Genomic DNA, 15445 nt, shown 5'->3' on the forward strand with positions numbered 1-15445 from the left:
ATATCATTTAGCCTGCTATTAGCCCCTATTAACCTGCTATTAGCACTTGCGGTCAGCAGCTAAAACCTCGTCTTACCTGTAATGAAGTTTCTCCCCTTTCCTCCAATCTTGACTACACTCCTAGCCTCAGTGGTCGCAAAGCCTAGTTTTCGTGCCATCGGATAACTCTCTCGGGGATTATATCTCAGGAGCAACAGAAGAGCGTTTTAAATTTGAGTCGGCCCTTTTGGTAAAACAAATAATTATAACAAGCATCTTGGGAACGCCTAAGTCCAATTCCTCCCTACAAAAGCAAGTGGAGTCGAGACAATGATTAAAAACAGGTTTTAATATCACTGTATCTTTCAAGTAGATGACCCAGAAGAAAAGAAAAAAGCGTTAAAAAGGGAGTTGATGTTAGTTTTACATCCAGTTTGAGATGAATACGCCAGAACAAGCTTAAAGTTTGTGCTAAGCCTCACTAGAACAGCCCGGGGGAAGTTTTGTTTACCGTGCGTCCTCTGTTATTGAGCTCTTTCCTAAGTAAATAATGGCCTAATTATTGTAACACAAGAGGGAAATAAAAGATGGAAATTAAAAAAACAATAAAATGAATAAATGGGGGAATAAATAAAGGTTTAAAAGACCAAAAGAGATTGACCCATCGAGCCTGAATGGTTGTAGTTACTTGGGGGTATGCGTGATGAGATCGCGTGACTTGTCACTGTCCACGCGTGGGGACATACGGAGCGGTCAGCAGTATCTTGATTGTAATAAACGTGATCAAAGATGGCGGCAGTTGGTATCGAAACTGCGCCAGGTTTACAACAACTTTTCAAAGACATTTCTCCAAAATTTAAACCTGTAGAGTCAGAAAGTATTGTGAAAACTTTAAAAAAGAATTATGGAGGGAAATTTGATCTGCTGGATAGTCACGATCTGATGAAATGTTTTCAACTTCTTGAAAAGCATGGCTATGTATCTGACAACAAACTCAACCTAATCGAAGACTTCGTTGCCACAAAATCTGACGAGGAGAAGCTCATTAAGAAAGATATAGATCGTTTCAAGGACTCTCTTTTGGGTAAAGGTGATCCAGAGAAGGAGTTACAAGGACGGAGTGAAGAAATCAAGAAAATTAACAAAAAACTGGAATCGAAAGATACCGTAGTACTAAACTTGTTTGGGTCGTCTGGTGTAGGAAAGACAAAGCTTGCCACCGAAGTTTGCTCACAGTGGCGAGGGACTCATCGTGTTTTTGATTTACGAGAAGCAAAGAATATGACAGCGATCTATTACAAAATGCTGCATTCTCTCGAACTAGTAGTGCCAGTTGGTCATGTTGATCAAAATTATGTTGTTACCAAAGTTCTAGAGAAGGTTGAAGAGTTTAAAGATAAGGAACATGCCGTTCTGTTTATGCTGGACAATGTAGACCACTTTACCGCAGGAAAAGGTAAAGAAGGAAAAAACTTGAAAACGGCTTTCATGGAATTTTTAGCAAAGCTCTCAGAGAAAAGAAGCAAAGAAGAGCGATCTTTAAAGCTGCTGCTCACCTCTAAGACCGAGTTAAGAGGTTCCAAAAGGATGGATGACTTTGAAGTGAGATCTTTAGAGAGGACTTATTCAGAGAAACTAATTTTTCCAAAGGGAATAACTGATGTTAAACCACAGCAGAAGGATAACTTAATGAGTATCACTAAAGGATTCCCTCTATTTCTAAAAGGACTAGGAGCTATTTTACGACAAGAACGAAAATCTCCAGAAGAACTTATTGCAGAAGTTGTGCATGCTCTAAAAAAATTGAAATTGGAGCAGGATGCTGAAGGAATGCTTGCTGGTTTTGAAGAAGAAGGAGTGGATGTCAATCAGATGTTTGCAGTCAGTTTAATGTTTGAGACACTTTCCACAGAAAGGTTAAAGTTATCTGCAGTAGTGGTTTCCTTGTTTCATGGGCCTTTCTCTGTGGAAACAGCTGCCAAAGTTCTTGATATTGACCCTTCAGAGGCCATTGTTCAGTTAGAGGGTCTTGTAGCCAGCGAAATAATTTCTGTTGTCAATGAAGAAGCAAAAGAAAGGAAGTATGACATTCATCCTCTCTTACGGAAGTATGCAGACAGTATCAAGAATAATGAAGATTTTCTTGCTCCTTACCTGGAGGCAAAAGCACGCTTCTATGAATTCTTCATGTCCAGGATGAAGAAAATTGCAGAACTCATTGAGCCAAATTATGTCAATGCATTCAATTTGTTTGAGACAGACAGAGGAAACTATGAGTTCACAGTTGAGATCTCCTTACAACCAGAGTATTTCATTGTTCCAAGTGAATTCCATGAGAATGCTCTAATTGCATCTCTTTTCATTGCAATGCTGACTGATAATCAACTTATGAAGGTGTTTCATTCCTGGGCTGAGATGTGTGAAGATGATGGAAAAACAGGTGAGAGGCACTTAAATTTTTCATGTTACATCAAAATTGTTCAAAACTCATATTTAGTCAGTTACCTTTGTCTGAGCAGGCATTTAAGATCTTTCTCTGAAGTAGCTTACATGTAGTTTAAACTCATTAGAAGAGTTAGTTTATTATATGGCAAGATAGTCCTGAGGTAAATTTGAGCATTCTGATTGCATCTTAATTGGTCAGGATTTTGCCATATGGATCATTTTTACAGTTACAGTTATGAGCCATGCCTTTTTGATTGCAAAGGCATCAAATTCAAAATAAAAAAATTTTTGTTCAAGTTCTCTATAATAAACTTCTTACTGACCTTGCTTGCTTGAGCCATACTGGTGGACATTGGTCCCTGTCATTTTGGTATGGAAGGAGCTGTGCTCAGTCTGTAGTGCCAATGCTGGCCAATATATCCCACTATGGCCCTTACGCTCAGTTAGTATGAAGTTATTATATCTTTTGTAACTTGAGAGAGTACAAGTGTTATCCTCTCCTGGGCATCCCTGTTATATAGACACCTTCCCATATACAATTATTTGCTTTTGTCTGAATCCCATCATCAGCACTCCTGTCCATCATTAAATCCCACTCTCTTAAGTTTAGACATAGCATTCAGTTTGTTAGATATTAACCTCTTGGCTTTTCTGCCATCCATGGCAGTTGATATAATGAGATTAATGGCCATTTAAACTGTTATTGCAATTTGGTGATTGGAACAGTGGAAGAGGCTTACATGCATGTAATTACAATTTGACAGAGCCACTTTTGGATTACTTACTGAGCACAAACATGCCACCAGACTTGACCTATCTGGAACAACCAACTCAAATTTGGTGCTTAATGCTACCAGTCGATGAAATTTGAGTGTCTACCTTACCTATAACTTGCCAATCAAACCTAAGGAAAATCTTTAGTGAGCAGGTTCTGTTTTAAAATTAGCCTATTGGACCACTGATAAGCTTAAGGCTGATAAATTGAAAAAGGTGGCTCTGTCATTGCATCTGTCAATATTTCATGTCTCTGAGTTTTTTGGTACATGTACTTTGCTGTTGATACAGTCAATTAGAATTTTTTGATGTGTAGTGTAGGGGCAATCTTGCCAATAATTTTTAAGCCAGCCCTGCACTGTGCAATCAGCCAAGCTGAAATTTTTGACCCACTTTCTCCCTGAAGTCCTATTACCATCACTTATTTGATTCCACAGGTAAACTGGAGAGAAATTACTCAGGAGGGACTTTTAAAAAAAATAATAAAAAAGAAAAACAAACAAACAAACTTACAAAAACTTAAAACATGAACTCTTTAAATCACTATTTGGTGAACTGTTATTGAAAACACAAAACAATATGTCTTGTGATGATTTACACTTTGTTATTTGTAGATACTAAGTACATTTCATCAGCAGTGATATTTGTTTATTAGTTTTGATTCTCCATCTTTGTATAGGTTCCCTTTGCCGAGCGCAGTTGAAGTCCTGGGAAGCCAGGCAAGTTTCAGACATTGATGGAACAGAGAAAGGATTTGAAACATTGAGGGAAGCCCTGAATTCATTGGAGAAAGTTGAAGATCAAACTGGAAAATCCTTTATGCTCACCAAGGGGCTTTACTTGCACACTGAAGGTGAAATCCTTTGGAGAAACAGAGACTATAAAAAGGCACTGGCAAGTCTGGAGTTGTCCTTAACTTTCTCTGAACCACTGCTTGAGGAGCATACTGATCTTGCAAGGTGCTACAATGCCATTGGAAACAGTTTTTTTGCTCTCGGCCAGCCTAGAAAAGCACTCGAGTTCTATGAAAAAGCCTACGAGATGCAAGAGAAATTAGCATCTGAGAACCACTTTGACATGCCAATGTACAAGAATCAGATTGGAACTGCATATGAAGGCCTTGAAGATTATGAAAGGGCAGTTCAATGTTACAGAGGTGCACTGAGTCTCCTGGAGGACCTTAAACTTTCAGGTTACTGGGATGAGGCACACTTCTTAAGAAATCTTGCTAATGCACTCATGTTTCAAGAGAAATATGAAGAGGCAATCAAACCTTCAGAGAGGGCTTACAACATAAGAATGAAGCTTCTCGGAAATCACCCACAGACTGTGCGCAGCATTTTTCAACGAGGGGTCCTCCAGGCAAATCTTGAACAGCCAAAAGAAGCTTTAAAGCTGTTTCTTGAAGCGTGGGAGATGGAAAAGTCACTTGGTGTAGGAAACCATAGTGAAGTATGGCGAAAGATTATCACAGGTGTGGAAGATATGTGTGATTGGACAGAGGATGGAGAACAGAAGAGTTCATTTAGAAAAGAGGCTTTCAAGTTTTGTAAACTTTTCTGGGAAGAACAGAAAGCTTCTCAACAATTCACTTTCAATATGTTTAACAAAGGCATCGTTGATGCTCTGAATGACCTCGCTGATGACAAGAAAGACAAAGCTGTAGTGCAAAAGGAACAGTTTTGGTTCTACGAGGCGAGGTGCAATGCCAACGAGAAAGAGTTTCAAGAGAAGTTTTATTCGGAAACTGATAATAATGCTCTCTGTGTCATGCTGAGTGAGAGGGAAAATCTCTTGGACGAGACAGTGGAGCTCTATTCTCAGCTTGATGAACACGAGAAGGAGAGGAAACACAAAATGGAAAAGGTGGCTTTGTACAAAATGTGTCTGGTGAGAGTGGGTTTCCTTGGAATCAAAGAGGACGGGTTGGACAAAGCGTCATTGAAGATTAAGGTAGAAGAACTTTACAAAGAGACAGGACAAGGAGGAATGATCCAGAATTTTCGGGAGACATTGTTGGATTCGTGGCAAAAGCAGTGGGAAGAAGGAAAAAGTAACGAAGAAACGGAGAAGGTCGGCTTGGAGAGGGAGAGAACAATCGAGGGAATTCTCAGTTTGTGCCGGGAGCTCAAAAAAGTAAACATGTACAGACGGTATGGACAAGAAGCATTGAGCTTTTATGAGGAAATATGGGAGATAAAACATGCTGAGATGAAGGACCGTGAAATGAAGAAGTTTCTTCGTAAACTCATAGAGTTGGCATCGTCCATTGAAGATTACACGAGCGAGAAATTTTACAAAAATGCATTACAGGTAAGATCGCGCTTATTTATCAACAAAAGTAAACGTCGACCATGTCTTTTATGCAAGCAGCTTTTTGTATCAGCTGTTTTCTCTTCACTTTGCCCACTCTTTTACTTCCAAGATCTCATTAGTAATTCTCCTTACTGTCTACCAAACAATTCTTATGATGTTATTTCGGATAATTTGGTTTTGGATCAACTTATAATTTCCTTTTGGATATTTTCTTTAATCTCACCTCTTGTCTGCTTGATATTGTACTGATATTGTAAGGAGAACTTCTGTCTTGGTCACTCATGGGAGTTAAAGGGTTAATCCCATCATTTGATGTATGTTTTTGTTCTGTTTTGCTCTGTTTTCTACTCTGATTTGGTCTAGTTACCACTGGCGACAAATCCTCATTGTTGGACACTGATAATGCAAACAGATAAGCTTGAACATTTATCTGGATATATTAGTATACATAAAATTTTTTGATTCATAATTTATCGCGGCAAACAGATCCACGAATTCTCCTAAAAATTTCAGATACATGTATTTTCTAAGTTTCTCTCTTCAGCTATTGTGTTTTGTTTCCAGGCGCTGAGGGAAACTGGGAAATATCCAGGAGCCAAATTAAGGCCAAGAGGTACTAAAATTGTATAGAGCTCGAACATCTGAGAGAAAAATCTTATGACGGTTTGTGCTGTCCAAGAGCTAGACTTTCTTCTTGTACAGATGCCTGGTTTTTTAGTTTCCATGGCTTATAGCATCTTGCCTTCTCTTGACCTTTCTTTCTTCTCTTATAGCCGCACAGACTTCTCCTACACCGATGGAAGAGGAGAAGGTTAGTGAAGAAGAAGAATTGGAGATCAAAATTGGTTCAGAAGAAGAGAGTGAGGTTGGAGCTGAGGAGCAAGTAGACACAGATGAAGATGTTCAAACTGAGGACAGAACCATCATCTTCGAGTAAATAACAAAATTACGTTCTTCGAATAATTATACATATGATCGTGAAGAAGTGCTCTCTGATTGGTCGAGAATTCTCCGTATTTTGCTGCAATGAACCCGCTAGAAGTGATTATAATGGCGAGGACTGAATTGGAAATAGCACTGTGTATCTTTTTACTATGTTTCTGGGGAAGAAAACAAAAGAAAAAATTCAGTTCTTCTGATACTTACTCTAGAAACTTGACTTTAAGAATCACATTCCTTAGGTTTCGCGAGCAGTCTAAGTTGTCGGGCAGTCGTCCGAAACTTAACAACAAGGCAGACTCGTGTATGATTTTATTCTATTTTGTTCCTAACCGAAAAATGTTAAGCATCTTACTTTTCTCATTGTCTATCAAGGAAGAAATAGCGAGTAGCGTAGCCATTCAGATTGCAGCATTTGTGATAGAACAAATGTAGATTTATGCTAATATCGAAGAATTCGGCATTTCCCGTCACCCTTTACGAAGAGTTGTTCTACGATTGTTCGTCAGTTCAATTTTGATTATCTGAAGTCATTCTTAATTCTCCCACTGCATGATAAAAAGTGTTGTTTTTTTTTTTTGTTAACGAAAGTCTCATCATCTATTCTATCAAGATGGTGTTTAAAAAAATCTCAGTCACAAGATTACCTCAAGTTACTTATTTACTATCTTGTATCTCATAGAGACACTGTAACAGTACATGGTGGCCACTGGGACGCGAGGAAGGCAGCAACTCACTTGGTATTTCCACCTGGTTTTGTTGCTGAAGACACTGCGCTGACTCTTTTCAGATGGAAACCCTCCCAGCGTTCACCTCCTCTTCAGCCTAATGAAGCCGTAGTTAGTAATGTTCTTGAACTATCGGCAGAAGGCGCTGAAGGTCTTCAGTTCAAAAGAAAAGTCACTGTGGGAATTTCGCACAGCGGACCGGACCTTAGAGGATATGAAGTGGTGATAAAGAACTTGACAGACGCAGAAAGAAATGAATGGAAAGAGGCTGAAGAAACAGTCGACTTTCGATCTGTATCAGGTAGAGGCTGGCTTTTATCGTCAATTTACTACACATTAGGTCTTATTTGAAAATGTCTTCTTGTTGATTTCTTAACTTGTCTTTTCCAAGAATTTAAAGTTCATGTTTTAATGCTTCTGCAATACCAAAAAGCCCCTTCACTCAAACAGTATGAAATTAGCTCTTTGAAAAGGGTTCGTATGGCGTTAAAATGAACAACGATACCCTACCAAGGCTTTTCCTTTGTTTGTTTGTTTTTTTCGCTTTCGTGTTGTTGTGTTTAGTGTTTTTTTACTTGAATTTGATATGGACACGATCCACCTAATAGATAACTTGCGCAACAAACATTTCTTAGTTTGATGACTTATCATTCACACATTCACACAGTACAAAGCTTCTAAGAATAACACCATAACATACATACTATAGAAAAGGATGAGAAGATGTGGAAGTCTCAAGGCATTATCAAGTGCAGTGACCCTCATTTAAACTGGTAACTTGTTCTGAATTTTCATCCTTGACTTATTTTCAGATCTGCAGATGGCTTATCGCGATGATTTTCCTGATTATTGCCTTCCTGTTGCTGAGACTAAAATTACCCAGTGTTCCACATTTGCAGTGGTTTGCCGTCTCAAGGCCCACAAGTTCACCATAACCTCGCAACCGTCCACCCTTTCATTACCAGGCTTCCCATTGGTCAAAGTGCATTTTCCCTCAAACGCAGTCTCCGCCGCAGAAGAATTGCACGTGACTGTCACAGTAAGTGTCTGATTGCGCTAAACAATTACGGCTAGTTACATGGTTCTTTGAGTTGGGCAAAAAATATTTTTTGTGGTTCTTTGAGTCAAGCAAAAAAATGTTTTTTAGTTCGTTTTCTTTCTTTTTTTTCTGTCGCTATTTAACAAATAGAGAAGCCTTGACTGTGCTCTGTTCTGTTATAAAGCACGCAGGAAGCGGCTAGAGCACGAAAGAAGTGTAGGGAGAAACACGAGACGTAGTCGAGTGTTTCTTCCCACTTCTTGAGTGCTCTAGCCGCTTCCTAAGTGCTTTATAACAGAACAGAGCACAGTCAAGGCTTCTCTATTTGTTTTATAATAAAGAATCCGTTAAATTCCCCATGTATTACTTTCAATGATTCACATGATTAGTATGAATTTTAACAATTATGCCAGTTTGGTTATATTTTTCATCATTTCTGTTTTGTTCTGTTTTGATTTTGAACTCTGAACTCTATAGACTATACGAGTGTTGGCTGTGTTTGATTTTCATTACCGTACGTAGGCTTGCAATCTAACTGAGCGTGAAAAAAAAAGGATTTTCGTATCTGCCCACGTTTTAATAACGTAAATAACGGCGCCTGGTATGTTTACAAACCTTTATTTGGTTCTTCTGTTACTACTTGGCGGCTCGCTTGTTCCGAAATTTCACTTTCAATTATCGGAAAAAAGCTAAAAAGAAGTTCCGGAAAAGGTCGAACATGGTACAATTTGGCAGATGGCGTGACAGCTTTAGCTCAGTTCTATGCTCTATACTCTCATAGAGCACGCTCTTTCAACCAATGAGAGCGCGCGTTATATCCGAACTTTATTATAAATATAAACAGTAGCCTTCATTTGGCGCGAAAACGTGCACGGATATTTGTCTGCGGACATTATCTGTTCCTAGATGCGACCAACGGCGAAGTTCGAGGAAAATGTGAGGAAGACTATGAGATTAGAGCTTCTTTTAATACTCAACGCAACACGAAGTCTTTTTATTTCGTACGATAAGAAAAAAAAATGCGCGTATGAGCGTATGTAAATGATTATACGCACGTTATAAATTGAAATTTATTATATTTGACTGATTAAGATAATGTGAATTGGCCATCGTTTAGATTCTCTAAAGCTGACATTTCAAATATTAGTTCTGAAGAGGGGCTAACGCTCGAAAAGTCAGCTTAAGATCTCTTTATACTGGGCAATTTACATCAAATTATATTTGTAAATGGAATAAGAGAGATGGTAAGTTTTGATCTCAGTAAAGAAATAGAGGAGGATGTTTTTCGTCTTGTCACATGCGTGGGACAAAGAAAAAATCTGAGTCCCCATGAGGAATCGAACCTCAGACCTTCGGATGGCGCCATCGACATTGCTGATCGTAATAGTATGCAGGACGCGTGTCATCTGACTGAACTTCGTTAGAGACCTCGCTCACCGTAGAGTCTCTGTGGCTCAGTGATAGGGCATCGGAGCGCGGAATCCGAAGGTTTGAGGTTCGATTCCTCGTGGGGACTCGAAAAAAAAAATCTTTCTCAACGAATTATCGTGTTTTAGAAATGGATGTTACGCTGGCCATAATTTATTGTTGGCTCGCACCCTCGACCAACTAACTGAATTTTTTTCTCCATCACCTGTAGATACAAGAAATTCGAAGCAGAGAGTTAAGAAACAAGGAGATGTTGGCCGGCCCGATACTCAGTATTCTGTGCAGTAGGGAGGTGGAGTTCCAAGAACCAGTCACTGTACAGCTGCCGTTATCCTTGAGAGACACGGAACAGGCTGCTGAATCATTGGGTATTCCTGATCCTTCATTCGTCCGTGCCCGAGTCTTGTTGCAACCATCTGATGGAACAGAACGAGAATGGACCGAAATTACAGATGTTCTTGATTCCCCCCCTTGGCTGGAGGGGACTGTCATCAAATTCAACGTGAAGCACTTCTCGAGGTATGCCAAAGTAACCATCTGCTTTCAAATTGTTAGATGTTTAATGAGCGCTTTAAGTCACAAGGGGAGAAATATTTGAAAAATCTTAATTCGGAACAAAAAAAACTCAAAGCGAAACAAAGCTTAGGGAATCAAGGTAGATCGGGTTGAAATTAGCACGACGAAATCAGGGAACATACAGCTAAGTTTATTCAGAGCGTGAATCATTTTCTCGCGGTACGCCTGCATCCTAATCTTATTTGATTTACTTGTTAGTAGATCAAAGGCATCTCTCGAAACAAAATCAGATTTCAAACATCATCTTACCTGTGTAAATTCGCCTCACTCGTCAATCGAAATCTTGTTCGCGCACTGTCTACAAGTGATTCACCTCTTGCGCTTTGTAAAAACACGAGCTCTGCTTTTGCTTCTGTTGTATTTTGCTTGATTTTGTTATTGGTAATATTATTATTATTATTATTATTATTATTATTATTATTATTATTATTATTATTATCAATATCGTTATATATTTTTTGAAAGGCAAGGGGATTATTTTATGTTTTAAGCTCAAGCTAGTTGCAGGAGGGAGGTAATTCTGGTGTGGCTTTTGTTTCGTTGCAGACTTTGGGGCTGGATAGATTGGTGCGTTAAACCAGTTGTGTCACCAATAATCGAATACGCGCGTAGCTTTAACACAGAAGATGTGCCCCAAGTGGCAGTTTTTACAGCTTGTCTTCCAGCAAATACAAGCTTAGGTTCTACAAAACAGCTGCGTGTGATATGCAGTTCAAGTAACGCGACACGGAAGCACATCAGACATGAGGAGGAATTCTTGTTAGAGGAAGAAAATGCGTGGGATAACATGGTACCTCGCCAAAGGGCTTATGTGTTTTTTTCAGGGAGCGTGGTTCAGCCGGCCGAGGTCGCGGATTTGGAGGACTTTTATGTCAGGTAACACTTGCGATTTGGCATAGCAACATCGATTCCCGAATCATGACGGTCGTGTTACGACGGTTACGACTTAAGCTATTGCACAGCTTTTAGCCGTTATTTGTGAATTACTGCTCAAAATGACCGACAATTTCATGGCCCACCTACTTTCGCGAACTTCATCCTAACAAAAACTTAGGAAAATAATAATAATTCTAAGAGACGATTATCCCTAAATCTTCCTTATACGTCAAGACTTTATTCACCATGTCTTGCAGATTTGAAAAAGATGATTCCATAATAAGAAAGTTGAGGGTACATGTTGTCGACAAAGGATGGCTAAAAATTGAGTTCTTCAACAGCAGAGAACAGAAGACAGAAAATAAACTGTGCAAACTAGAAATGGACCTTCCCCCTCGAAAAAGAGACATTGAGGTAAAGGTATCATTGGGTGAAAAGCAACATTACAAAGACGTAGTTTTGACATCTGTCTCAAGCCAAAATAAACTCGACTAAGCCAAACGCCTTCTGACTGAATTTATCCCGATGGGTGGGCAGACAGGCGGCGAGAATGCTAAAACGCAGACTGCAGACCGTACAGACCGTGCAGACTGGAGAATTATTTGTTATTGACCTAACTTAACCCTTCAATCCGGTATACCTATGATTATAATATTTTTTTTATTTGTCATTTTCCCCGAAAAGGCGGAGAATTTTGGGGTAATCACATCATTTTCAGGGAGGAACGGAAAGGAGATCAGTAGTCCTCAACAGAGCGTAAAGGGGACTATATAAAGAAAATTGAATTTAAGTTTACTGCCAATCACGGGGGAGGGTGGGGTCATATGAATCTTACCGAGCCTTATTGGGGGGGACTAGGTAAATTTTGTGTCGCGAAACTGCCAAAAACTGTGTACACCACCCACCCCTCCCCCCCCCACTCCCCGTGATAAATTATGACTGGTCCAGTAAAAGTACACATGCATTTGGAGTAGAAAAATTATTTCCTTCACGCACTGTTGGCGTTTCCGTGCCAGGTAAAGGCGGTTTACTGCATAATTACACCCAATTTTTCTCGCAGAAGACTCCCGTGGAGTTTTTTGGAGTTCCTTTGGATGACAGCAGCATCCTTCACGATGCTCCGTTTCCGGAAATCCTTGCAGAATGTCGAGGAGTGTTAGAAGAAATGAACAAGGGGAGTATATGGCGAAGTCATGTTGATAGGAACGTCGACGGACAAAATCGATGTAGTTTTTACAAAGCTCTGGCGAGCCTACCACCAGATGACCAACAAAAATGCTTTGAGAAGATCGTTGAGTGTTTGCAAGAAAGTGAGGGAACCAAACACATCGCAGATTACCTCTTAAAAGGTAGATTCAGTTTCGTGAGGTACCCACCACTTCCACGTTTCTCATAACAACATCAGTTCGCTCTTTCCGTACCTTCTAACATGTTACATTCTTGCAATTTTCAATTACTTCGCAGAAATGCCTTTGGCCTCTTACTGGGGATACTGGAGATGGGTACTTTTGATTTACAATCAGACTATACGACGTAAAGTCAAAAGTTTTTGTTTGTTGCGAAATTTCCAATTTATGACTAAACGGTGAGACCATTTCATGCAACATTATTTTGGAAGAGCATGTGCTGTTTGCGATAAACATGATGTTGAACGAAAATGTGTGATCTTTTAGCCGAGGTTTGACTGGAACTGTCAACCAGCCCTGGAAATCGGTCATAAAATGGACAGAATTCCAGGTTTTCCGGGGGAACAGCCGTCGCCAACAGAGTAAAAAAGGGGGACTATACAAAGTTGATTGACAATTACCTGCCAAATATTACCAAATAATGGAGAGCCTTAGAAGGCATCAGGTGAATTGTGTCGTGAAACTCGACTAATTTGTATTTTTTTTTCTTCAGCTGAAGCTTTGATTAAGAAACCGCCCACTGAAGATGTGCTCGATGTGATAGCTGAGAAATTGAGGACAGGTTCATTGTGGAAGAAACTCGCAAGTAAATTGAAGATTAAGCAATGTGTTATTGCCAATATTCAAGAGGACGAGGAGGATGGACAGGAGCGCTGCAGGGCAGCACTAGAAAATTGGCGTCAGGACAAAGGATCTAGTGCTACAAGTAGAGAGTTAATGTTGTGCTTAACGAACATGGGGTATGGTAATGTGAACTGGCATATAATGATCGAACTCGACCTTGTTACCAGAGATAATATACCACCGGAAGAGAGGGAATGATCTGTGTTAAAAAAAAAAAAAAAAAACACTAAGTTAGTAAAGACCTGGTAAAATATGAGTGCTCTTTTCTCACGTCACTGTGTAACAGAATTTGCCTCATGAAGGCGTGATATCATTACTGAATTAAAAGGACAAGAAGTTCCTTGAACACCTCATGGATGTTGGGTCGCCTGTAAAATTTGTCCTGTGTGACCAGGGGAGTTATTGTTAAAATCCTTCTGTTTTCCACAGAATTGTTTCTCTGCAACAAGTCGCAAAAGTTTAGAATAATTTAAATAATACAATAATCGTAGCCATAAAATGAGTTTCCCGAGTCGTAGCCTCTTTTCTAGCGGGCTTCAAGTAAATAAACATAGCTAAAAGATTATACAACTTCCTTTTCGATAAGAATGTACATATCAAGAACTTTTACCTTAATTCCCTTACATTTGATGTAACGTTTTACGTACCTCTTACTAGCCTCGTTTTCTCGGTCTCTACTGTATTAGAAGGGACCGAGAAAACGCGGCTAGTAAGATATTTCTTTTATTTATTGGTGTAAATAGATGGGGAATTTAGCGGGTCTTACGATGAAACACGGCCTGCTAAATTGACCAATCATAGCTCACGTTGTAAGATGCAGTAAATTTCATCACACTTATATTCTAACAAGACCAAACCTCTTTTCTATCGTTTTTCACTCTGCGCCACCCCTCTCTTTTCTTCGTGTTTTGTTTGTTTGTTTGTTTGTTTTCACAGTTTTCTATTATCTACAATTTTCATTCATCCTTTAAACCCATTCAAACAGTCATGATAGTTTATGATAGTTTCAGCTATCACGTGCGTCTGAACAAGAACTTCCACGCTTTATCATTGACTATCATCAACTATCATGACCGTTTTGAACAGGGCTTTAGGCTTTAGAACTACACATCTTAATCAATGCATAATGCAGAGCGTTCAAAGAAAAAATATCTTATGAAAGAAAACTCACAATGAAGGTTATTGAATATAGACATAGTTTTTATCTAATAGAAAGTTAGGATAAATTTTTATGCGTAGAAATTGTGCTTCATGATACAAGCTGTTCGTTTCTTCATTTTACGAAAGAAAACTCACAAGGATCGTGTACAAATATATAAATAATTTTTTCTACTAGAAAGTTTATATAATTATTTATACTTAGGACTTTTACTTCAAGATACAAACTGTAAGTTTATTTTACTAGAGTGCACTGAGAAAAAAATATATGTTTTACGAAAGAAAACTCACAATGTACGTAGGTAAATATACACCTAATTTTTATCTAATAAAAAGTTATTCTCAAGACTTTACTTCATGGCACTCTATTTTACCTTTAGAGTTATGTAAAGAAAATTAGCGCAAAAGAACCTAGCTGCTTTATTTCCCAGGTTAAGTTGACTAGACGAGTCAACTTGAGTCAATTTTTTCTTTTTTGAGTGATGCAAGTCGTGAAATCGGAAATATATGTATGACGCAGACGTGGTTTAGTAAATACTAGATTTAAAACATGATATTGTAATGACTAACTATACAATCAAAGGAGGAGAGCGAGCGAGAGCCCCACGTCAAAACTCACCTATGAAGGCACTGCTGGAGCGAGGGTGGATGGCAATATGTCTGATAATTTCCTTAGTTATTGTACTTCACGAGACTATTTATGTCACGAATGTCCCACTTGTTACGTCAATCAAACAGAAACGGATATTTCCCAGGAAAAAAGTGACCAGGATGTTGTCTACGGGTGTATGCAAGTCAGAAAATCGACTTACATAAAACCGTTCGAATGGCTAGATATGGGTATGTTGGTGGCAAAATAAAATATGAGGCACAGTTCAAGCTACTTTGTCCGCAGGATACACCCATACCATCTATTTTTGTTACCAATTAGATATCTCAGAGAAGGAAATCATACAGCACTATGGTCTAAACTTTAGTACAAAAGTCTGTAAACAATACCATCGTGACAAATGAAAGACCAACCTAAACCTAAGATGAACATCACGATCCAGAACTTAAATACTAAAAACATTTGAGGTGTTGAAAAGAAAAACTCATGAAACTTGGTGGCATTTCTCGTGATGTTTTCGTACGACTAACCATGTTTCTTCGTCGGC

At 39.0% G+C, this 15445-nt stretch overlaps 1 protein-coding gene across 1 annotated transcript; it reads left to right on the forward strand.

The window, feature by feature from the left end:
* Positions 1 to 768: 768 nt before the first annotated feature.
* LOC131770509 (uncharacterized) lies at positions 769 to 14651 on the forward strand. Its single transcript, XM_066166897.1, has 11 exons — positions 769 to 2419; positions 3878 to 5511; positions 6079 to 6127; positions 6288 to 6447; positions 7136 to 7482; positions 7994 to 8220; positions 9860 to 10167; positions 10771 to 11100; positions 11358 to 11514; positions 12161 to 12449; positions 13000 to 14651. Exons 1-11 carry the CDS (start codon positions 769 to 771, stop codon positions 13326 to 13328), a joined length of 5481 nt encoding a protein of 1826 aa, XP_066022994.1. The 3' UTR covers positions 13329 to 14651.
* Positions 14652 to 15445: the final 794 nt, after the last annotated feature.

The sequence above is a fragment of the Pocillopora verrucosa genome, chromosome 5 (assembly GCF_036669915.1).
Source record: "Pocillopora verrucosa isolate sample1 chromosome 5, ASM3666991v2, whole genome shotgun sequence".
Classification (NCBI taxonomy): domain Eukaryota; kingdom Metazoa; phylum Cnidaria; class Anthozoa; order Scleractinia; family Pocilloporidae; genus Pocillopora; species Pocillopora verrucosa.